General features: G+C 45.2%; 2 protein-coding genes across 4 annotated transcripts in view; one reads left to right on the top strand and one right to left on the bottom strand.

Moving 5' to 3' along the window:
• FAM184B (family with sequence similarity 184 member B) overlaps nucleotides 1–9732 on the top strand; it is a 153381-nt gene extending 143649 nt beyond the window's left edge. Inside the window, exons 15-18 of one of the 2 annotated variants that reach the window (XM_016951395.4) lie at nucleotides 2289–2406; nucleotides 3828–3932; nucleotides 5053–5252; nucleotides 6309–9732. In XM_016951395.4, coding sequence (XP_016806884.3) covers nucleotides 2289–2406; nucleotides 3828–3932; nucleotides 5053–5252; nucleotides 6309–6402 — 517 coding nt within the window. In that variant the 3' untranslated portion in view covers nucleotides 6403–9732. Of the gene's footprint in view, nucleotides 1–2288; nucleotides 2407–3827; nucleotides 3933–5052 lie in introns of both variants that reach the window. The other variant, XM_024356047.3, reaches the window with a different exon arrangement.
• Nucleotides 9733–13356: 3624 nt separating this feature from the next.
• Nucleotides 13357–24457, bottom strand: MED28 (mediator complex subunit 28). 2 transcript variants are annotated; one of them, XM_063808647.1, is made up of 5 exons: nucleotides 24140–24457; nucleotides 19030–19096; nucleotides 18508–18613; nucleotides 17289–17401; nucleotides 13357–15389 (listed from the first exon to the last, which is right to left on the bottom strand). In XM_063808647.1, exons 2-5 carry the CDS (start codon nucleotides 19063–19065, stop codon nucleotides 15192–15194), a joined length of 453 nt encoding a protein of 150 aa, XP_063664717.1. In that variant the 5' UTR covers nucleotides 19066–19096; nucleotides 24140–24457; the 3' UTR covers nucleotides 13357–15191. The 2 variants fall into 2 exon arrangements, with proteins under 2 accessions (XP_063664717.1, XP_517120.3); XM_517120.9 differs by lacking the exon at nucleotides 18508–18613 and having other exon boundaries at nucleotides 24140–24358.
• Nucleotides 24458–25135: the final 678 nt, after the last annotated feature.

Genomic DNA, 25135 nt, shown 5'->3' with positions numbered 1-25135 from the left:
TTTCAGTAAACGGAGATCAGGCCCCTGCACTCCAGCTTCAGCAACAGAGCAAGTTCAGGGCAGGAGGCGGGGTGCGGTGGGGGGAACTAGCCAGGGGCTCATCAGTCTCCCTTCATTTTATGAGGCTATGTTCCCCTTTTCTGCAGGGCAGTGGGAATCTGTAAGGATGAGCATTGGTTTAACCCTCACACTTCGAAGAAATCAGAAGGATGAAGGCTGCTCAATTAGAATTGTTATTCCCACTGGTCCCTCATGCATACATATTGCATTTATTCATTCAACAAATAATTGTTAAGGACCCATTGTATGCCCAGCACTGCTTTAGGCTCTGGAGTTATAGCAGGGAACAAAACAAAGACAATGCTCTCATAGGCTCACAAATTATGCTGAGAATTCGGATAAGAAATAAGCAAACAGGCTGTGCTTGGTGGCTCATGCCTGTAATCCTAGCACTTTGCATGGCTGAGACTTGAGCCCAGGGTGGACTGCTTGAGCCCAGGAGTTCGAGACCAGCCTGGGCAACACTGTGAAACTCCGTCTCTACAAAAAATACAAAAAAAAAAAAAAAAAAAAAAAATTGCTGGGCATGGTGGTGTGTGCCTATAGTCCCAGCTACTTGGAAGGCTGAGGCGGGAGGATAGTCTGAGCTCAGGAGGTTGAGGTTGCAGTGATCTGTGATTGCACCCCTGCACTCCAGCCTGGGCTACAGAGAGAGAAACTCTGTCTCAAAACAAAACAAAACAAAAAATAGACCCTGTCTCAAAAAAAAAAAGAAAAAAAAAAAAAAACAGTTATCATCATACCGGGCGATGAAAGTGCTGGAAGACAGGATTGGGAGTGGCAAGGGTGGGCAAAAGAAGGCCTCTGTGAGGAGGTGATGTTTAAGTACAAGGAGGTGAGGGCACTCCTGAGGCATCAGAGTGAGAGGGAGGGTGAGTGGGAGGAGAGGAGCTGGGTGAAGGGACCCCTGCCCTGATGGGAAGGAGTTTGGATGTGTTCAGAGTGCCCTGGGAAGCCATCACAAGGCACTGGGCAGGAGTGACATGGCCTGACTTGCCTTTTCACAGGGTCACTTCTGACTGCTGAGAAGAAACAGGGGGAGGGGGTGACTAGCGAGACTATTTAGGATGTGATGGCAGCAAGCCAGGTCCAAACAGGTGAAGCCACTTGCCCAAGGTCAGGCAGCATTAATTCAGTTTAAATGTCACCTGTCTGACCTCTAGCCTGAGCTCTTAAAAACTTCTCCACTGTCTCCAATACAAAGCAAATCATCCAAAAGCCAGCAGGAAAGGTTTTACCAGCTACAGTCTAAGGGGCACTTACTATATGCCAGGCTCCCATTATCACATTGAATTCTCACAACCACCCAGTTTCATGCCCATTTTAAAGGAGAGGGAACTGGGGCCCACACACAGGTGAAATGATGCCCAAGGTCACATATCTAGAAAAAAGAAGAGCCAGTATTAGAGCCGGGTCATCTCACCCAAAGCGCTGGGCTCTTATCAACTCCAGTCAGTAGATTATCTGCAGCCCCAGCCCTCCTCTCCTCACCACCCAGTTACTCTTCTCTGGCTTCACGCTGAAAAAGCAGTGGGGGCCGGGCGCGGTGGCCCACGCCTGTAATCCCAGCACTTTGGGAGGCCCAGGAGGGCGGTTCACGAGGTCAGGAATTCCAGACCAGCCTGGCCAACATAGTGAAACCCCGTCTCCTCTAAAAATACAAAAATTTCCCTGGCACGGTGGCGCGCGCCTGTAGTCCCAGCTGCTCAGGAGGCTGTGAGGCACAAGAATCGCTTGAACCAGGGAAGCGGAGGTTGCAGAGAGCCGAGACCGCGCCATTGCACTGCAGCCTGGGCGACAGAGGGAGACTCCTGTCTCCAAAAAAAAAAAAAAAAAAAAAAAAAAAGCCATAGGTACCGGCCACCGGCCGCGCTCTATGTCCGCCAGCAGATGGCGCCAGAGCATTAAGAGAACCTATGGGGCATTTTCCTGCCCTGGGCTGTTCTCCCAGCAGCATCCCTGGCTCTTGAAGCCCCGCTGAGTGCAGCATCTATGTGCACACACGGACCTTTGCTTCCTGGCCCTGCAACCTCAGGGGACCTGACAGAGCTGGAATCCTGGGTTCGGCAAGCCATCTCCCCAGGGGGCCCTGGGCAAGCCTCTGCTGCTATCTGGGCCTCCCTGGCCGGGCTGAACACAGGATGGCATTCCCATCGTGTGCACTTGTTCTCCCTCTTTGTTGAGTAATTGCTGTAAGGGGGACTTGACTGCATGCCTGCTTTGAACAGACTGAAAGATTCCGGAGAGAAGCCAGGGAAGGGAGCGTCCAGGCCCGAGGACCTTCAGCTCATTGGCCGCCTGCAGACCCGCCTGAAGGAGAGAGAGGACATCATCAAGCAGCTCACGGTGAGGCTGTCAGGGGGCGCCTCACCCACGCACCTGGCCGGGCACTGCGGGCTCCCCCGGGAGGGGCGTTCACTTGCACCCAGCATTTCTCTAGGTGCCCTAATATCTTACAAAGAATCCTTTCTTGCCGGGCGCGGTGGCTCAAGCCTGTAATCCCAGCACTTTGGGAGGCGGAGGCGGGTGGATCACTTGAGGTCAGGAGTTCGGGACCAGCCTAGCCAACATGTTGAAACCCTGTCTCTACTAAAAATACAAAAATTAGCTGGGTGTGGTTGTGGGCATCTGTAATTCCAGCTTCTAGGAAGGCTGAGGCAGGAGAATCACTTGAACCCGAGAGACAGAGGTTGCAGTGAGCCAACGTAGTGCCACTGCACTCCAGTCTGGGCGACAGAGCAAGACTGTCTCAAAGAAAAAAAAAATCCTTTCTTTTCTATTATTAAAGAAGACATACTCACTAAAAAATTAATACAGGAAAATAGGAGGCAAAAAAATCACTTTACTCCCAAGTCCAACAGCATTTGCCCCATGTTAATATTGGTTTTTTAACTTAACAGAATTTGAGAAAATCTATGATGGCTTAGGTTTGAATTGTAGTAGAATTAGTGTTTTTATTGTTGATCTTCTTTTTGTAAAAATGACCACCTGTTTTCTACTTAGCAAAGCCACTCCCTAAGCCCCTTGAAAAGAACCCAGCTCCCTCTGATTCAGTATCCAACCAAGGCCTGCTGGTCATTTCTGCTCCTGCTCACCTGCCTCACTTCTGTATCTCCCTGTGCTTTGAAAATTAGGTGACATTGATATGGAATTATTGCTCATTTGCTACGTGTGAACAAAGGTATCGTGGGTTTTTTTTTTTTAAAGCAATCCTTATTTCTAAGAAATACATACTGATGTTTTTACAGAGAAAAATTATGTAATAACTGGAATTTAGTAATAATACAGGAGAGAAAAAAGTGGAAAGTGATACACATAAACAAGATTGGCCATATAGTTATTATAGGTAAAGTGGGGATGGATTTCATTACTCTCCCTATGTTTGTATATGTTAGGCAACACAAATGTCAAACAAGACAGAGGAAGAAAGGCGGCAAAATCCTTTGCATACCTGGGGGTTTTCTTTCTTTGCCTTAATTACTAACTTTCTGCATTAGGTTACCTTCACATGCTAAGAACAGTTGAATTTTCAATTTCCTAAGGCATCAGCTTGCCCTTTTCTTTACAAGAGGGGCTGGGGACATAAAAGAAAAAAAGCAAAGGTGCTTCCTCAAAAGGTTCAGTGCCTGGCAGCTTGATTCCCACTGACTTCCCCTTCCTCCCCTGGACTTTCCTTCTCTATTCTGCCCTCACAGCCATCTTCCTTCAAGTCAAACCCAGTGCTGTGTGGTTAGGCTCATTTAGACTCAGTTGTATTGGTTTTCTAGGAAGAGAGAAGATTTCACTACGCAGCATTCCCCAGTGCCATGCCCCACCGGAATCGGTCTTTCTCTTTCAATCCTCACCCGGGATATTTGACCCCTTCCATGAAGGTAAATTGGTTCTAATGGTTTTAATGCATTATACAATTCCATTGGTTTCGTTTTTCTTAAAGGTAACCACAGGTTATTTAAGGGCTGGTGTACGCTCAGAAAAATATTCATTGGAAAAAAAAAACAAACCCACGTGTTTATATCTATGGCTGGGTGGATTATGTGATTTTTATTTTTTATGGGATTTTGTATTTTCCAAATTTTCTAGAATAAATGTGTGTCAGTATTAAGAATAGCTCTATCTAGGTGATGGGAGGGAGAAGAGTAAGAATCTTCCACTTCTTAACTATTTCTGTACATATTTTTGGAATTTTTCACAATGAGCATATTCACATTCAATTATCTACTATCACAAAATCCTAAAGGCTCTTTAAAAATAGTATTTTTGGCTGGGTGCAATGGCTCACACCTGTAATCCCAGCACTTTGGGAGGCCGAGGTGGGTGGATCACTTGAGGTCAGGATTTCAAGACCAGCCTGGCCACCATGGTGAAACTCCAACTCTATTAAAAATACAAAAATTAGCTGGGTTTGGTGGCAGATGCCTGTAATCCCAGCTACTCAGGAGGCCGAGGTAGGAGAATCACTTGAACCCAGGAGGCGGAGGTTGCAGTGAGCTGAGATCGCACCACTGTACTCCAGCTTGGGTGACAGAGCAAGACTACATCTTAAAAACAAAAATAGTATTTTTAAAAATAGTTCACAGGACAATACACTTGTGACTTAACTAATGTCATTTCATGTGTAGTTTTTATGTAACCCTCATTGTGACAAAATACAAGTTTCACTCCAGAAATGTAAATGCATTTGAGGCTAGGGTGGGCCCATCCCCTGCTGGGGGTGTTACATGACCTTCTAAAATCTTAAACAAAATTGAGTTGCAAAACACATCCATCTCCAGAAGTTTTGGTTAAGAGGTTGTGAACATACATATTTATTTATAATACAAAATGAAGATTGGAGGGAAAAGTGCTTTAAAAAATAGCATGTAAGTGTATAAATGAAATTGTTGCTTCTTCTCCGATACAATTTTGATTGGGTGAGCATTATTTGCTTTTACAATAATGCTTTATTTTGTTTTTTGCATTGCATTGCACTAACCTGTCCATTAATACAAACAGAAAAAGAAGGTGGAGGATGTGCCCAGCCGCGTGGTCAGCGTGCCGAACCTCGCCTCCTATGCAAAGAACTTTCTGAGTGGCGATCTGAGTTCCAGGATTAATGCCCCTCCAATAACTAAATCACCCAGCTTGGACCCAAGCCCCAGCTGTGGCCGGACTTACAAACCCAACCAGTCTACAGATGCAAAAACTGCCACAAGGTTTGGGGGATATTGGGGACAGGGGCCCTTATTCTATTTCCCTGTAGATAAGAGGGGAAGTAGGCTTCTTTCTGGCACCTGGTACCAAATTCCAGAAGGCCTTTTTTCATGGATGATTAGACAAGGGACACTGAATCACTTACCTGAAAACTTCAGCATGGGTTATACAAAAGGTAGACTCCATCTGGCCTGGAGGTCTGAATTCAAATTACAGTCTTCCTCATTCTTAGCTCTGTGGCCTTGGACAGGTCACTTGACCTCTCCAGGTCTCCATATATCTTGCCTTTAAAATTAAGATAATACAGCACCTATCTCATCAGACTGACATGAGACTAAAGGAATTAATCCATAGGATGTGCTTAGCACAGGACTTGGCACAAAAATCTTCAATATAGTTTCAGTATTATTACTAACATTATTCCTCAAGATTTACTGTATCACCTTGGAATTCTAAAGTCTCTTAATCGGGCCGGGCTTGGTGGGTCACGCCTGTGATCCCAGCACTTTGGGAGGTGGGTGGATCACCTAAGGTCAGGAGTTCGAGACCAGCCTGGGCAACATGGTGAAACCCATCTCTACAAAAAATACAAAAATTAGCTGGGTGTGGTGGTATGCGCCTGTAATTCCAGCTCCCCAGGAGGCTGAGGCACAATGATCGCTTGAACGCAGGAGGCTGGAGGTTGCAGTGAGCCGAGATCATGCCACTGCACTCCAGCCTGGGTGACAGAGGGAGACTCTGTCACAAAAAATAAAAACAAAGTCTCTTGATCTGTAGGTTTGGTTAATCCTGCATTATCAGAGCTACAACCACTAAGTCTCAAAGGAACAATGGAGAACCAAACAATGGTGAACCTTCTGTTTTCAAAATGAGGATTAGGTACTCCCTCCCCAGCCCCACCCTTTACAATTTGTTTCCCACTACTAATGTTGGCCAGTCCCATTTGGGTGTTTTTGAAGAGTAAACAAGCAGTTATCTTTCCCTGAAAAGATGGTGGGTATTAAGCTGCTTCTTGCATAGTTTTCAAAACCATATAAAAAACCTTTTTTTGTTTTTAGGACCCTAGATGGTGAAACGGCCCAAGCCAAAGAAGCCCAGCAGAAACAGGGATCTCCGCACCAGGAATGGTTCACCAAGTACTTTTCTTTCTAAGCTAACCTTTGGGATACATCACAGAGGATACTTGAAAAACATTTATTTTAAATCATCTGATTGAAGGAATGAACTAACACCAACCAACCAAATAATATGCTTATAATATGATTAATATATGATAGCTAAAACAAATTTTTGCGTTAACACTTCATACTGTTCTGCCAGGCACAGCAGCTCACGCCTGTAATCCCATCACTTTGGGAGGCTGAGGCAGATGGATTGCTTGAGTCCAGGAATTTGAGACCAGCCTGGCCAATATGGTGAAACCCCATCTCTACAAAATATACAAAAATTAGCCAGGCATGGTGGCGTGTGCCTGTGGTCCCAGGTACTTGGGGGACTGAGGCGGGAGGATCACTTGAACCTGGGAGGCAGAGGTTGCAGTGAGCCAAGTTCGAACTCCTGCATTCCAACCAGCCTGGGTGACAGAGGGAGACCCTGTCTCCAAAAAAAAAAAAAAAAAAAAAGAAAAAAATTGTTCCATGGTGACAGTTCATTACAAATATCTTGACATTAAACCAGTGTTATTAAAAGTCATCTATAGGAAAATGTTATTAGCGTTACTAATGACCCATACCTTGTATTTCTAGTGTCCATAACATCATACTCCATTTTGTGGAATATCAGACTTTGTGATTTCCATGATCTACTTTAAAAGTGGTTGTACTTGTCCTTAGGATGCTAGTCAACTCCACTGGAAAGCTGTTTCTATGTAAAATGATCCAATTCCAAAATGCACATCTAACCTCAATAGGAAGACAAATAACAGTTAAACAGGAAAGCCACCTAAAAACAAACCAAACCTACCAGAAATGGATGGTAGCATGCTTAGACTGAATACTTTCACTTCCTTGGTCTAAGACAAGCAGCAGATTATAGATGGGATAACACCCACCTCTAAAAAGGCTTTACAAGGATTAAGCAAGATAACATAAATTAACATGAATTGGAATTAAGTACCACAAGGTTTTTCTGTAAATAACCAATCCTATATAGGTCTCAGTGTAATGACCATAGTGCCAACATGATCATTTGTGAAGGTCTCTAGATTATCTGTTCTTTGAAGTCAAAGATCTTCTAGACTGGGCACATGGCTCATGCCTGTAATCCCAACACTTTGGGAGGCTGAGATGGGAGGAGAGCTTGAGGCCAGGAATTTGAGACCAGCCTGGGCAACACAGCGAGACCTCCATCTCTACAAAAAAATAATTAGCCCAAAGAAAACCCAGCTACTAGGAAGTCTGAGGTAGGACAGCATGAGCCCAAGAGTTCGAGACCAGCCTGGGCAAGATACTGAGATCCCATCTCTACAGATTAAAAAAAAAAAAAAAAAAATCTCCTGAACCTCTGGTCTTTGGGTTTGAGCCATTTGCCTCATGGTGTGTTGCTTCTTCACTGCATGAATTCCCAGTGGATTAAAGGAACCGGAATGGCTGTTCATGGTGCTGACCTTGCTCTCAGTCCACACTGATTTGTCTTACCTTCTGACAGAGCAATGTGATTTGACAAGACTCAATACAACTTTTAGGGGGCAAAATATTTTTTCAGTCTTTGGTGCTGGCCCAGAAGGTGGCCCACAAACCAATGTTAATTCTATGCATTGTCAAATCTTTGCTCTTTGAATAAAACTTTGAACAACTGGGCAATAAAAATGGTTGACTTGTATTGATTTTCCACAGAAAGGTAACATTAGATGAAGACAGCTTAGAAATAGAAAGTTCAGTTCACATTAACCTCAATCACACCATCTTCAAAAAAAAAAAAAGCTGATTACATATTATAACTGTCAAACTTACGTATTAAGGTAAATTTACTGCCTAATCAAAACGAGGCTCCAATACATTTTTAAATGCAAACACTTGTCACCATACGTTAACACAGCATATTGTTTTTCATTACCAAATATTTTTTGTGAGTTTCCCGCTTAGAGTGTCTTAGTTCGTTCAGGCTGCTCTAACAAAATATCTTACTTATACTGGATAATTTATAAACAATAGAAATATGTCACTCACAGTCCTAGAGGCTAAGTCCAAGATCAAGGCACCAGCAGATCTGGAGTCTGGGGAGGGCCCATTCTTCAGAGATGGGTGCCTGCTACGTGTCCTTACATGGTGGAAGAGGCAAGAGCGCCTCCCTGAGCCTCTTTTGTAAGGGTACTTACCCTACTCATGAGGGTGAAGCCCTCATGACTCCATTGCTTCCCAAAAGCCCCACCTCTTAATACTATTACATTGACATTAGGTTCCAACATATGAATTTTGGAAGGGACATCAACATTCAGGACATAGCAGTGAACACTGTAGGACTGCTCTTTATTTTGTGCTTTCAAAAAGACTACATACAGGTGGTTCTATTTTTGTGTGTTGAAACACTTTCCCAGGCTGCACTTTGCATTTCTGTCCTTAAACTCAGCATGATCCCTGGGCAAGGAGAAAATTTTACTAGTTGAGATCGTACATCGGTTTTGACTCCTTTCTTGCTGCAGGTGACTGAAAAGATCTTTCAGTCTTAAATTTCTAAATTCTACCCTGCAATGATTATATCTTTGTTAACAAAATCTTTGCATGCTTCCATAATTTTTTCTTGAGGCCATATGCCTCGGGTATTGAAGTAAGGCATTTAAGGACACAAGCTTTTTGTTTGTTATTACCAAACTGCCATTCAGAAAGTTTCTAACAATTTACACCCTTACCAGCAGTAAATGAACCTGCTGTGCCCTAACACTATTGACAAAGAAATACAATTTGATAGATAAAACATTCTATTTTAGTTTGCATAATGATTCCATCAATCTCTCAACAGCAGAGCGGTCTAGAGATGACAGTGATGGCGTACAGGTGACAGTGGAGATGAAGAGAAATTATCCAATTCGGGATTAAGTTAGGAGAGAGAAAAAAACAGTATTTGATGGTAAATCTCTTCAGGCTGTATTATGACAGGGGTGGAAGAGTTAACATGTTCCTGCAGCAAAACTGAAAGGAATACTATCTGTTCCACATGAAAGCAAACTGTTTTGTAATTGGGGTAGGTAAAAATGGATTCACCCAGTCAATGGCTGCACACCACATACCTGAGCCCTTAACTGCTCTAACACTGATGTAATATCCAACCCAACATTTGTGATTGAGGCTACTTGGTTAATTTTTCTCCAGGATCCATCTGGATTCTGCAGATGAGGCTGGCAAATTAAATGGAACTATGATAGGGACCATCTTACTGTATCTGTCAGATTTCCAAGGGTAGCACTGATCTTTACCGTCACCTCACCTCCACCCCCAGGATGCAGTACTGTGTGTTTATTTTTGAGACGGAGTTTTGCTCTGTCACCCAAGCTGGGGTGCAGTGGCGCCATCTCAGCTCACTGCAACCTCGGCCTCCTGGGTTCAAGCGATTCTCCTGCCTCAGCCTCCCGAGTAGCTGGGACTACAGGCACCCGCCACCACGCTAATTAATGTATTTTTAGTAGAGACAGGGTTTCGCCAAGTTGGCCAGGCTGGTCATGAACTCCTGACCTCAAAGTGATCCTCCAAGATAACGACAGAGGCCCCGGGCACTCACAGTCACCTCATCAGTTCCTCACTATCCCTCTGCAGGGAACTGACACTCTACTGTCCTTGTGTGCAGTACTCCTCTTATCTTCCACAGTTTGACTCCTCCCATTCCCCTCCACAGGGATATTTTCCCAGGGTACCACTGGTGGAATCCTCAGCAACTGGGCCACCCCCTCGTGTGAGTGAGTGTCCATACCTCACACGCTGCTCCAGATGGGTTTTGCTACCAGTTGGGCAGTGAGTGAGCCAGTCCCCAAGCCTCATCCTACTGCCTGCTCTCAGACCACATCCAGTCACAATTGTCTCAGTCAGGTCCTCCACCAGGCACGCCCTGAGACACAATTAGAAGTGCAAGATATTCACTGGGGGGTGTGAATGCCTTCAGCCAAAGCCCACCAGAAATGCCTGTATTTGAACAAGTTGGGTCTATTCATCACAGAGAACCATAGGACTTCTCAGACAGAGGGTGTCACAAAGAACCTCTTTTAGGATTTTGCCCTGGTTGGGTGATTTCAAGGAAGTGAGGATTCACTCGATTGGATGCTGTCAGAATGGGGGCAACTGTAGGATTGAGCATCTCAATACATCTTATTTATAGGAAGGTGGACTAGAGTAGGGATAAAGGTATAATTGCATATATATATACACACACACACATATACACACATATATACACATACATACGCATATACATATATATACACATATATATACACACATATATACACACACACACACACACACACACACACACACACACACATATATGGCAGCTGTCACTCGTTTTAACCAGAAGGATGTTTGGTATTTTGTGAGTGGTAAACTGACCTTGAATTTTCTTTGTATGTGCTTAGACAAAATTATTAAGTGGTTTATTTTATCATGGCCTGAGAGCAACTTTGGGGTTGGCATTCAGAGACTGTTTATGTCCAACAGGAGAATGGCATGACCGAACAGTGTTGTCAGCTTCTGAATGTCAGGGGCAGGTGGTTTTTTTCTTTCTCAGGAGAAACACCTATGTTAGAGAAAGGGGAGAGGAAACAGAAGACAGGAAGAGCCTATGATGTAGGTCTGACAGGTGGGCCAAAGAACACTGGGGCAAAAGAGGGCAGGACAGCTCCAAAGATGTCATGGCCAGGCTGATGGATGCGCCCAAGCAGACTGCTCAGTATTTTTTTATTTTTATTTTTTTTTGAGACGAAGTCTTACTCTGTCACCCAAGCTGGAGTACAGTGGCTCGATCTCGGCTCACTGCAACGTCCACCTCCTGGGTTCAAGCGATTCTCCTGCCTCAGCTTCCTGTGCCTGGCCTCAGACTGCTCATTAGAGGAGGCCTGTGTCGGGCAGAAATGGCCTAGCACCTGACCTCCACTGTGCTTGGTGACAGCCAGGACCAGCATGCCCTGGGCAGGAACATGGCGGCAGGTCCCCAACGCCAGGAGCTTTTGTAATTGAACTCCCTGAAGCTGCTTTCTTGAAGGGAGGACTGAGCAGTGCTCCTTCACAACCTCCAGAGGCCCAGGACCAAACACCTGGGAATGTTAACAGTTAAGACATTTGGGTGGAGGAGAAAAGAGGAAAGAAGGGAAGATGCATGAAAAAGAATTAAGTTCAAGTAAAGAAGATGAAGATGGGCTGGGCACGGTGGCTCATGCCTGTAATCCCAGTACTTTGGGAGGCTGAGGCGGACAGATCACTTGAGGTCAGGAGTTCAAGACCAGCCTGGCCAACATGGCAAAACCCCATCTCCATTAAAAATACAAAAAGTAAGGCTGGGCGCGGTGGCTCATGCCTGTAATCCCAGCCCTTTGGGAGGCAGAGGCAGGCGGATCACGAGGTCAGATTGAGACCATCCTGACCAACATGTGAAACCTCGTCTCTACTAAAAATACAAAATTATCTGGGTGTAGTGGTGTGCACCTGACAGCTACTCGGGAGGCTGACGTAGGAAAATTACTTGAACCCGGGAGGCAGAGGTTGCAGTGAGCCGAGATCGCACCACTGCACTCTAACCGGGCGACAGAGCAAGACTCCATCTCAAAAAAAAAAAAAAAAAAAAATAGCCCAGCTACTTGGAAGGCTGAGGCAGGAGAACTGCTTAAACCTCTGGGAGGCAGAGGTTCTTCTGGGAGGAATGTCAAATGGCTGAAAAGGTCACCCACCAGCTTTGATGTCGGGTGGCAGGAATGTCCGGCAGGAGACAGTGCTGCCAGCTGCTGTTTGTAGAACACACAGGCTACCTGATGGCTGGGTGGGCCTTTCCCCAGCACTTGCCTGTGGGACCCCGTTGTGCCACTGCACTACAGCCTGGGCAACAGAGCAAGACTCCTGTCTCAAAAAAAAAAAAAAAGGCTGTCCTGAAGATGTGAGTAGGTTTATCTGTGGAGAGAGACAGCCCACAGGCAATCTGCATCTTGGAGCCTGACAAGGAAGCTAAGCAGTATTCAAGAAAAAAGGCCTTCTTGGTGGAACTTTCTACCTTTCAAAGAGCTACCACACCCAAGACAATCTTGGCTTCTTAAGAACACCCTGGAACCACAGGTGGGTGGGCTGTTATCAACACACTGACCAGGGAAGAGGGGTGTGAAACCTCACTTCAAATCCTGCTTCTGCCAAAGGTTAAAGACTAACCTCTTGACTTTGGGCAAATCACTTAACCCACCTAAATCCCATACTCTTCCTCCATAACCCTCCTCTTCCCGAACAACAGAAATCACTAACACCTGAAGAATACTTGCTACATTCTAGCACCCTTGCTGACTTCCCATTCAACATCTCCTTTTTCTTTTTTGAGATGGAGTTTCACTCTTATAGCCCAGGATGGAGTGCAATGGCACGATCTTGGCTCACCACAACCTCTGCCTCCCAGGTTCAAGCGATTCTCCTGCCTCAGCCTCCCAAAGTGCTGGGATTACAGGCGTGAGCCACTGCACCTGGCCTCAACATCTCCTTTAATCTGCAAAAGTAATCCTGGGGAATAGGTCCTAGTCTTATCCCTATTTTACAGATTTATTATCCATCTGTGAAAATGGGAAAAACAATATTGATTCTGTTATAAGGCTTCTAGAAGACTGAATGGGATCATTTACAGAATGTGTGTGGCACAGATGTTTGTTTCAAAGTCGAAAGCCTGAAGCCTGTGGGCAGACCTAAGGTCAAGCACCAAGCCAGACCAGAACCTACCCCTGGACAATCACAGCAGGAGTCTCTTCCAAGACATAATACTCCACTCCCCGGTACCAGAGCAGTGCTCGGCAGAGGGCATTCCACAGGTTTCTAGGGGAACTTGAGAGGATGGCTTGTGATTTTCTCCCTGAAAGAGTTAGCAGCTCAGAGGGTTTCTTAGAGGATTATTCATCACCCAGTAAGATGTCTACAAACAGAGAAGATTGAAAAATTGTTATTTGGCAAAAAAACTTCTGAATTTAATAAAGAAATGGCAACAACTGGTATGTACAGTAATTCAAAATCTTTTCACTAAGAACCAAATAGGATAGTTCTCAATCTTCTCAAGAACCTCTTTGAAAGAACGCCTAAAACCTAATCAGTTTATTTAGGTTTTTAATCAAGAAATACAAAGCTGCCAATCAGAGTTTCTAATTACCATGAGTGACCAGGTTAGCAACCTTGAGGTCATACCACATGAGCTTTTAAAAGCTTTGTTTAACCTATACGTCGTAACTGAGGGGATTTGTTGATGTCAGGCTGGTAATCAGAGATCCATGTGCCAGATACCATATACACACACCAAAAAGATACAGACTATATGGTCCTTATATATTTAAGGAGAATAATGTCTAATTCTCATGGGTGTACAATTAGTGAGGGGCAGAGAGACAGATACAAAGCACTAACCCACCAGGGAGAACCTAGCGAGGGCAACAGAAGAGATCAAAGTCCTGTGCCCTGGGGATGCAACTGAATGGGTGCTGGGAGGCTTCAGGGATCAGGCACATGAGTGGATGTCAGTCCATGTGGGAAGGGGCCTTCAAGGCTGAAGACAACAAAATGAGTCAAGGCACAGAGCCACAGGAGTACTGCCAGTCAGAAGACAGTGAAGCATTTGTTCCGGGTAAAGGGATGTGATCTAATAAGATATAAAACTCAGAAAACCTTACCCAATGAGAGCCAGAAATCTCCATTTCTTAACAGCAACTCAACAGGGAATCTGAGGCTGCCCACAAAACTAACGAGAGCAAAATATCCTCCCAAAGGCAGGGCACCACATGCTCTTTGTGGAGGCTCAGTAGCCAATGATCACCCTGCAGCCCCTCCCCACCCCCACCACGACACTCTAGTCCCTTGGAGTCAAATCCACTGGCAACAACCTTCCTTAACGGAAAATGTTTCCCCTCCCAAAATGTAGAACAAAAATGATACACGCAAACAAACCTCAAAACAGAAAGAGACAATCAGAGCAAGATTTAGCCCCTCACAGCTCACCTATGCCCCCACTGTCATGCTACTGAAAACAGTGTCTGCCACATTAAACAGATTCATTACTGCAGAATGTAATGAATGTTAGCGTATCACTGCTCCCACTATATCCTTCTCTGTCAAAAAGAAAAGTAAACAAACACCACATAAAATATAAACATACCCCAAACAGAGGTCAGCATCAACCTAAGGATCCTACTGTAAGATTACTATACTAACCCAGGACAGTTCCATCGTCTTCCGACCTATTTACAAAAAAATCCTCATTCTGAGAGCTCTGGAAACATTACAAATATTCTATTAGATTCCTCTTCTTGAGGTAGTTCAAAGTCTTAAAACAGAGCAAATTTACATACTTTTCTACACACCACCGCGGGGTAATTATCATAAGGCCTACGACTAAAACTCCCATCTCCTGATTCTCAGGCTATTATACTCTTTTCCTTCGGATCAAACTACAGGAAACACACATAAAAAGATGAAGAGTCATGCAAAAATTTAAAAACAAGCAAAGCCACCATAAAAAAGAATCTGTGTCATCATATTCACAGTCTAAACTTTGCTAAAGACAAAAAAAAAAATACTTACTTGGTTTATCCAAGCTACAGATATGTTATAAAGTACTCAAGAAATTAACAGCTTATAAAAATAGTGGAAAATTTTTCAATGGGAGCATAAAACTAAAATGAACTCATTATCTGGCAAAGAGTTCTTCCAAAATGTCAAGTCCACAGGAAGGGATGTGTGGCCAACCTCACGCACCAGCCCACTCATAGGCCAACTGCCTCTGCCCTTTGCTCACGTTGGCTTCAGAGGTGCAGGGATGTTGGCAGATGCCTGCTCCAGGTAGGCCAAGGAGCCCTGAGGGATGTCAGCGGGCTTTTTGTGCTGCACGTTGATGTCCTCCAGCACCTGCTGCCAATGCCTCAGCTTTGTCAAGTGCTTCTGGACTAGTGCATCTTTCCGCTGTAATTCATTCCTTAGTTCTGACACATCCTGCAGATGAAAGTGATGGACTAAGTCAGAGCAAATGCAGGAAAAACACATACGGTTCTGGTTAGTTAAGAGGCTAACAATTCAAAACAAAGAGAATCCATTAAACCATATTAAGCCCATTACTCTGCTTGGCTCCACTATTTGATTAACCCAGATGACAGATTCTAACATAAGTTTTTATGGGTTTTTTTTTTTTTTTTTGAGACGAAGTCTTGCTGTCACTCAAGCTAGCGTGCAGTGGTGCGGTCTCGGCTCACTGCAGCCTCCACCTCCCGGGTTCAAGTGATTCTCCTGCCTCAACTTCCTGAGTAGCTGGGATCACAGGCACACGCCACCACACCCAGCTAATTTTTATATTTTTAGTAGAGATGCGGTTTTGCCATGTTGGCTAGGCTAATCTCGAACTCCTGACCTCAAGTTATCCACCTGCTTCAGCCTCCCAAAGTGCTGGGATTACAGGCGTGAGCCACCACACCCGGCCTATGTTTATTTTTCTTATAGAAACTAATATGCAAGTTACAAAATTCAAAAGGGCAGCCAAAAAGAAATCAGATTGATATGGTTTGGCCGTGTCCCCACCCAATCTCATCTTGAATTGTAACTCCTACAATTCCCATGTGTCAAGGGAGGAACCTAGTGAGAGGTAATTGAATCATGGGGGCAAGTCTTTCCCATGCTGTTCTCCTGGTAGTGAATAAATCTCACGAGATCTGATGGTTTTAAAAATGGGAGTTTCCTTGCACAAGCTCTCTTCTCGTCTGCCACCATGTGAGATGTGTCTTTCACCTTCTGCCATGATTGTGAGGCCTCCCCAGCCACATGGAACTGTAAGTCCATCAAACCTTTTTCTTTTGTGAACTGCCCAGTCTCAGATATGTCTTTATCAGCAGGGTGAAAACAGACTAATACACAGACTCTATCCCATCCTGGTCCCCAGCCATCCAGTACCTCTCTCCAAAGGCTATTGCTGAGAACCTAAAACACTGAAAATCTGAAACATTTGTTAACAACTGTTTACAAAAAAATCCACACCACTGATCTATCACTTCAGATTATGAACTGTTAAAATTACATTTTCAAGAGCTTTTTAAGAACAGCATTACATCCTTTACTAACGATCCAGTCTTGGACATACCTGCACTGTTATTCAAGTATTCACATCAGGAAATGATCTGACATGATAAACTGTAAGAACAGCTATCCCCAACAGCTGGTATCATGAATGAAAAGAGACTTTTTGATTAATTGGGACTAGTTACTTCAAAAATTGCCCCCAACCAATAATCTCAATTCAGTGTTTCTCACTGAGGGCATTGCCGGCTTTTTGGGCAGGATGATTCTTCACTCTTCCACATTACATGGGGCAGGTCCTGGCCCAACCCATTCAATGCCATTAAAGCTTCCCAAGTCATCGTGGCAACCCCAACACACTTCCAAATGCCCTAGCTTAGAACAACTGAGATCAACGAAATCCTGAGTTTCCAGGAGCCTGGGTCGAACACTACTTTTTGATTCCTTGGATTCCTGTGTGCAAGGCACTGGGTAAGGCAAGTGGGGACACAGATCTCAGTTTTTGTCCAAAACAAGCCTATATGTTAGTGGCTTTTTATCCTTTTTTCACATGGCAGAATCTTTTAAGAAAAATCTTTCCTGAAGGCCAATGTATGACACAAGTCACAACAGAGCTGTTCCGTCTGACACTCCGCTTTCGGACCCCACTCCTTGGCTTTACTTCTTGTTCAGGTTGTCCCAAACATGGATGACTAGCCACATTTCACACTGACCTATAAAGCCTGAATGAAACTCGCAGGAAACAGTTACATCTCATTTAAAGCATAAAAGGAATCCTGGCACCACTTAGTTCTTCCTATAGAGCTGAGGAGAAAACTGAGTTCATACCTCTTTGATAACTTGCTCTGGTTTCTGGACAGATAACTGCAATCTTTTTTGTAAGAAAAAACATTCTGTCTGTCTTGCAATATCCAGAAACTTCTGGATACACTGATCAACACCTTAAAAAAAAAAGTAACAAAATTATTAAAATAAGAAAAACAACAGATTCATTTATCTCCCTCATAAATGAATAATCAGAATGTAAAAACAAAGCCCTCTCATAGACAACTCAGAGATTTTAATCTTGGCCACAAGCAGTAATCATAACCCCCAACTTCTCATGTGTTAACCAACATTAAACAGCAGGTAAGTTATGCTTTTCTCAGGTTAAAAAAAAAAAAGGGAGCGATATTAATATAGCATAAAAGCCATGAGATCTTCTTTAAAAAGACAATGCAGCTGGGCATGGTGGCTCAAGCCTGTAATCTCAGCACTCTGGGAGGCCGAGGTGGGCGGATCATGAGGTCAGGAGATTGAGAGCACCCTGGCCAACATGGTGAAACCCCATCTCTACTAAAAATACAAAAATTAGCTGGGCATGGTGGCACATGCCTATAATCCAGCTACTCAAGAGGCTGAGGCAGAAGGATCGCTTGAACCAGGGAGTGAGAGGTTGCAGTGAGCCGAGATCGCGCCACTGCACTCCAAACTGGTGACAGAGTGAGTCTCCGTCTCAAAAAAAAAAAAAACACAAGGCAGAGGCCAAGCGTGGTGGCTCACGCCTGTAATCCCAGCACTTTGGGTGGCTGAGGCAGTAAGATTGCTTGAGCCTAGGAGTTCAAGACCAGCCTGGGCAATACAGCAAGATCCCATCTCCACAAAAAAATAAAAAAACAAAAATTAGCCAAATGTGGTGGCTCACACTGTGGTCCCAGCTACTGGGGGGCTGAAATGGGAGGATTGCTTCAGCCCAGGAGGCAGAGGTTGCAGTGAGCAGAGATTGTGCCACTGCACTCCTTTCTTAAAAGGGTGAGAGAGCAAGAACTCTGTCTCCCAAAAAAAAAAAAAAGAGACAATGCAGAGATCCAGCAATTAGCATCATAATTTACAGTTAAAATGGCACATATAAGGCCGGGCATGGTGGCTCACGCCTGTAATCCCGACACTTTGGGAGGCTGAGACGGATGGATCACCAGAGATCAGGAGTTCGACACCAGCATGGCCAACATGGCGAAACCCCGTCTCTACTAAAAATACAAGATTAGCTGAGTATGGTAGTGCATGCCTGTAGTTCCATTTACACGGGAGGCTGAGACAAGAGAACTGCCTGAACCCGTGAGGTAGTGGTTGCAGTGAGCACTCCAGCCTGGGCGACAAGAGTGAAACTCCGTCTAAAAAAAAAAAAAAAAGAAAAAAAAAACATGTAAAATATGGTATGAAGAAATCAGAAGCTCTGGTTACCTTTAGGGAGAGAACTTGGGGAATAAAAAGAAGCACAAGAGACTTTTCTCTGTAAGACCTATTCCAAAAATAATAAAAATTTTTTAAAAAGCAGTACACACTATTGGTCTTCTTCTTTACCTAGTACTAATACGAAAAGTTCATTATAAATGATTCGTTATGGGTGATATGTCAATTAATAAACTGAACCAAAAATCAGCAGCTCATAGAGATTATGTGCACACATTTTAGTCCCTGAAATGTTCTCTTAGGATAAAAGCAGGACTGAAACACATGAAGTATAAAATTAGCAACTAGGAAATACTGCTGAAGCCCAGAACATTGTGTACACAGAGGGAATGCTTACCGGTTCGAATTTCTTCCTGATCGGTGCCATTGACATAGTCCTGACTCACCAGAGACGCAAAGCAAGCCTGTGTAATCAAAACATAGGAAAGAAAAAAATGTCATTTATACATCAAAAATCTTACTCCAGAGGAAGAAATAACTTCTCCTGAAGTCATCTGATGAGGTGGCAGCATCTGTGTTTGCATATGAGATGGCAAGACACCATGCCAATGGAAACAACTGGTAAACTGAGTTTACCAATTAATTAGGCCCATGGAGGAAGCGCCAGGCAAACTAGCCGGCACCAAATCTGGTCTCTGTCCTACCACATGCCCCTTCCCCGTATCTTATTCCACACCAGGCCCAGACACTCTTCCAGCCCCACTGTGGCCTCTTGCTGGTGCTTACACAACTCACATCACCACCCATTCAGGACTCAGGACAATCTTCTCCCCCTCAGAGACAGCAGCCGGTCTACCCTTTCTAAACTGTGCCCCTCCTGCTCATGCTCCACACCCAAGCACAGTTTTATTGTTTTTCACATAATTAACTGACATCATATCCATTATTTTCATCCATTATTATCTGCCCCCTACTAGTAGATGAGAATTTTGTCTGTCTTATTCACCACTGTCCTCCTAGTGCCTGGAACACTGCCTTGGCACAAGGGAAGTGTTTAATAACACATATTACTGACTGGATGGCCTAAGAGGACAAGGTTGGTGTCACATGGATAATCAAGTCCCAGAGAGAGTTATCTCTAAAGGGCACCTATACAGATGCAAATGTGAATCAGCCAAGGAGCTCTGTGCACAAGCAACTCTAAGGAAATGTACCAAAGCAGGCCCACTGCAGGAAGTGGGCAGGGAGATTGGGGAGGCACAGAAAGAGAACAGCATGGCAGTTGGAAGAGGAGTTAGAAAGGAAGCCTCAAACACAGGAAAGTGGAGCTCTGTCAGCAATCAGCAAACTACACTTGGTGTGAGGCAGACAGATCTGAGCTCAAATTTAGAACATTACCTACATGTGAGGGCCCTTTAACAAGCAAAAATTCTGCCTGCCTGCAGCTCCCGCGCTTGATTTACAGAGAAAGTAAATCAGAAAAACAGATTGCCCATTCTCAGGATTACTTTGAACGTTGACTCCTGGCCGGGCACGGTGGCTCACGCCTGTAATCCCAACACTTTTGGGAGACCAAGGCAGGCAGATCACGAAGTCAGAAGATCAAGACCATCCTAACTAACACGGTGAAGCCCCATCTCTAATAAAAATACAAAAAATTAGCCGGGCATGGTGGCACGTGCCTGTAGTCCCAGCTACTCGGGAGGCTGAGGCAGGATAATTGCTTGAACCTGGGAGGCAGAGGTTGCAGTGAGCCAAGACTGCACCACTGCACTCCAGCCTGGGTGACAGGGCGAGAATCTGTCTCAAAAAAAACGAAAGTTGACTCTTCTTGGGTTTGGGATGTGGGCAGGATGTACTTCCTTTGTGAGACCTATGGCTACTGGAAAACATCCCATCAATAGGCCAACCAGTCACAAACTGGCCAAAAAAGTTGGGCCAGCTCCCCTGAGCCAGGAGGCCTACCAGACAGGGTGGCAGGAAATCTCATCTCAAGAATTTTACTGCCCTCCACCCACTCAAGAAAAAAATTTAGGGTCCGACATGGTGGCTGACGCCTGTAAGCAACAATTTTGGAAGCCAAGATGGGTGGATCACTTCAGTCCAGGAGTTCAAGACCAGCATGGGCAACGTGGTGAAACCCTGTCTCTACAAAAACAAAAATTAGTCAGGCGTAGTGGTGCGCACCTGTAGTCCCAGCCACTTGGAAGGCTGAGGCAAGAGGACCACTTGAGCCCAGGAAGTGGAGGTTGCAGTGACCCAACATCGTGCCACTGCACTCTGGCCTGGGTGACAGAGTGAGACTCTGTCTCAAAAAAAAAAAAAAACAAAAAACAAAAGAAAAGAAAAAAAAGATACACAGGCCTTTATAGACAGTTGGACAGCTGTATTAAGAAGAAAATGTGTGATAGTCTAGAAAGAGAACATATATATATTTTTTGAGATGGAGTCTCGCTCTACTGCCCAGGCTAGAGTCAGTGGCACGATCTTGGCTCACTGCAACCTCTGCCTCCCGGGTTTCAGCGATTCTCCTGCCTCAGCCTCCCAAGTAGCTGGGATTAAGGCGTATGCCACCACAGACCACTAATTTTTGTATTTTTAGTTAGAGATGGGATTTCACCATGTTGCCCAGGATGGTCTCGAACTCCTGACCTCAAGTGATCCAGCCACCTTGGCCTCCCAAAGTGCTGGGATTACAGGCATGAGCCACCACATCTGCCTAGAAAGAGAATAGCTTTTTAAAAGCATGGCTAAAACAGAGCCTTTGCCTGGAAAGTAAGTGCTCGTCCTCATTTCCACAAACCCAATGGCTGGCTTTCAGCAAGTAACTTGCCCTCACTGAGCCTCAGTTTCTCTACCTATGAATGGAGGAAATGGAACTAGATGGTCTCCAACGTTCCCTCCAAAATCAAGAGTGCATGAGCTCAATAAATTTCTTCCATCAAAGAGCATGTGCTAAGCAGCTAGAATGAGCAGACAGAGACCTCAAGGAGTGGCACCCCAATAGGAATGAGAAGCAGGTAAGTAGGTGCTGCTATGTGCCACTGGAGGCTGTGAAAATTGAGGTCCACACAGAACACAAGGAAGGAAACAGGAAAAGTTCCAAAGAAAATGTGGCCTTTGAATTGAATCGTTGAGACAAGACTAGACAGATCATGATCACCCAGCAGCAGAGAGGATCCAGCTCGCACCACTCCCACTCCCCTTCACCTGGCTAAGTCAAAATGCTTCTTTGGTTTTCCTGCTCTCCGGGAAGCCTTCTTCGATGTCCACACCTATATGTGCTCCCACAGTACCCCAGGTTTCTTCTATCAGAGCAGTGATCCTACAACAAGGCAACTGCCTGCCGTTTATCACAAGCTTCCTGAAGGCAGGGACTGGTTTTCTCTGTAAGGATAATCAAGTCCCAGAGGGAGTTCTCTCTCAAGGGCACCTATAGACATATATGTGAATCAGGCAAGGAGTTCTGTGCACAAGCCAACTACACTACAGGCTCCACACTACAGATTCCTTCAATGTCTGACAAATATTCATCTAGCACTTGCTATCTACTACCACTGTATTAGCACTACAGGTTACACAATGTGAGGGGTGGGGGTACAAAACAGGTAGTCTCTGACTTCATGGAGCCGAATTTAATGGTAAGTATTAAAAAGAAGGCCAGGGAAGGGTCCACTGAGGAAATGATGCAGTGAGCTGAGGAGGGGCCTGGAAGCCCAAAGAGAAAACAAATGGTACACGTGGGAAAGTCTTGTGTGCTGTGAGTCTGAAGGAGAGAACGCAACATGCAAAGCCTGGGAGACCACACTAAACATCTTGATCTTATCTCAAGGGCAACAAGCAGCCACTGTACGTTTTTAAGCAGCAGGGTGCTGGGAGTCAACTTTGGCTAAGACTTGTACAGGGCCAGTCTTTCAGCAAGTGCCCATGACTGAGAGCCAGCTCCCCTCAAGCACAATGCTAGATGCTGCTCTAAAGTTCACCAGCCCCTTCCTTTACCACTTAGCACCACTTCAAAGGTGTCTCCTCCTCCTCCTCCTAAACGGTCTGTCCTTTAAATCATTTATTTCTGGCTAGGCGCAGTGGCTCACGCCTGTAATCCCAGCACTTTGGGAGGCCGAGGCGGGTGGATCACGAGGTCAGGAGTTCGAGACCAGCCTGGCCAAGATAGTGAAGCCCCGTCTCTACTAAAAAATAAAAAAAATAGCATGGTGGCAGGTGCCTGTAATCCCAGCAACTCGGGAGCCTGAGGCAGGAAAATCGCTTGAACCCGGGAGGCGGAGGTTGCAGTGAGCCGAAATAGCGCCACTGTACTCCAGCCTGGGCGAGAGAGTGAGACTCCATCTCAAATCATTTATTTCTAAATCTTTGTACATCCGTGTGGTAAAAGCATTTTGTCCATGCAGTCTGAATAATCGCTTACAAATTATATTCATTTACCACTGTGCTATTAGATACAATATAAAAGTCACGAAATTGGGATTTTTATTTATTTATATTTTACTTTTTTGAGACGGAGTCGAGCTCTTGTCACCCACGCTGGAGTGCAATGGCGCGGTCTCGGCTCACTGCAACCTCCGCATCCCAGGTTCAAGCGATTCTCCTGCCTCAGCCTCTCGAGTACCTGGGATTACAGGCGCACGCCACCACGCCTGGCTAATTTTTGTATTTTTAGTAGAGTCGGGGTTTCACCATGTTGGTCAGGCTGGTCTCGAACTCCTGACCTCATGATCCGCCAGCCTCGGCCTCCCAAAGTGCTGGGATTACAGGCGTGAGCCACTGCGCCGGGCAAAATTCGGATTTAAAATGTGGAAAAGTTAACTCCAATTTGAACGTACATTACTTTATTACTACACAGGAATAGCTCATCTTCCACTTTAAAGACTACTGTAAATCACCAGAGCACTTATTTTCACCTCTCTATCTTCCCTCAATATACAGTTCACCTTTCCTGCTACAAGGTAAACTCCTTGGGCAAAACTGAGAGATTGGGTCACCTGTGCCTCCCTCCCTCCCTAACCTCCAGCATTCCTCTTTCCTCAGCCCTTAGTACCAAGCTGCGCCTGGTAACTTAAGTCAATTTCCGCTCTTAAGAGTCCCTTGAAGATCGTTTAAAGGTGAAGCCCAGCGGAAAGGATACAGGATACAGCAGTGAAACTCTCAGCTCCGAAAAGGCTTGAGCCTCTTACTAAACATGCAGGGATGCAAGAAACGGTGCTCAGGGATGAGACTAAGGACCGGCTGGGAATCTGGAAGGGTTCCAAGTTTGGGGTTTAGGCAAACTTCGGGTCCACGTTTCCACAAACGTCGAGTTTACGCGCCCCCGCCAGCAGACCTGAATTGAATACGGGCCACAGGGAAGCCTAAAGCAAGTGACTTACTTTAGGCCTCAGTTTCCCCATTTGTGAATTAGTTGCTCGGATCCCTGGAGGAGATACGCGTACGCGCAGTTCACGTTTCAGAAAAAAGGGAAGGCTAGGGACAAAGACGCCCATGTCTTATATTACCTCGAAAGATGACTCCAACTCGTCCACCAAAGTACTGCTGGAAGGTCTAGGAGCGCCTGGAGCTGCCTGAAGAAGCGAAGCTTGGCCCGGAAGGCCCGGCGGGGCCTGAGGGGGACCGGGTGGCTGCCCAGAAAACATACCCCCTAGTGGAGCCGCCATGTTTGGAATGGCGCAAGAGAGATCCACTGCGCCTGCGCGGAAGCCGGCTTAGAAGCTCACGTGTCTGGTGTAGTAGGCGTGGTCACGTGACAGGACCGAGCGATGGGAGGATTCTGGTGCACCCCGGAAGGAGGATTTTTAATTCTTCTGTTTTCTTGTCTATGGCAAAACAGAGTTTACATGTATTTTCCTTTTTTCTTAGCTTAAGAATTGAACACTTTGGCCGGATTAGACCTGGTTGTGTGGAGAGGAGAATTAATAACTACAGTGGAGCGAGCCCTCCCGCGAGAGTCAGGATACTACTATGCTAGTCCCGACTCTGCCCCAAATGCCTGGAGAGACTTTGGCTAAGTCACTTTTTCTTTCCGCGGGCTGTTTACCGTTGGTAAAAGGAGAGGGTCACCCACTCACTCCACAAACATTTGTTGAGTCATTGGTTATAGCGGGAACAAGACAGGCAAAATTCTTCCTGAATTCTGGTCGGAGATGGATAACGGAAACAACTTTGTTGAGGTTCCCAATGTGCCCGGCACTGTTCTCTTTAAATATTTATGGTTACATCAAAGAGAAAGTCACTATGCTAATCTTTTTCTTTCTTTCTTTTCTTTTTTCTCAGGGTCTCGCTCTGTCGCCCTGGCCGGAGTGCAGTGTCATGATCAGGGCTCGACCTCCCGGGCTCAAACAATCCCCCTACTTCAGCCACCTAAGTAGCTAGGACCACAGGTGCGTGCAGTCGCGACGGGCTTTTTTTTTTTTTTTTTTTTTTTTTTTAGTTGAGTCAGGTGTTTTACTGAGCTCAAGTGATTCTACCGCCGCGGCCTCCCAAAGTGTTGGGAA

This window comes from Pan troglodytes, chromosome 3 (genome assembly GCF_028858775.2).
Source record: "Pan troglodytes isolate AG18354 chromosome 3, NHGRI_mPanTro3-v2.0_pri, whole genome shotgun sequence".
NCBI classification, from domain to species: domain Eukaryota; kingdom Metazoa; phylum Chordata; class Mammalia; order Primates; family Hominidae; genus Pan; species Pan troglodytes.
Note: the sequence above shows the minus strand (reverse complement) of the source record. Positions and strands in the feature narration are given on the sequence as shown.

Coding starts and splice junctions, on each gene's coding strand:
- MED28 (XM_517120.9), bottom strand. CDS start 24,298: ATGGCGGCTCCACTAGGGGGTATGTTTTCTGGGCAGCCACCCGGTCCC. Junction 17,402..19,029: donor TCAGGAAGAAATTCGAACCG/GTAAGCATTCCC, acceptor TTTTTTTTTAAG/GTGTTGATCAGTGTATCCAG. Junction 15,390..17,288: donor CAGAGCAAGTTATCAAAGAG/GTATGAACTCAG, acceptor TTTCATCTGCAG/GATGTGTCAGAACTAAGGAA.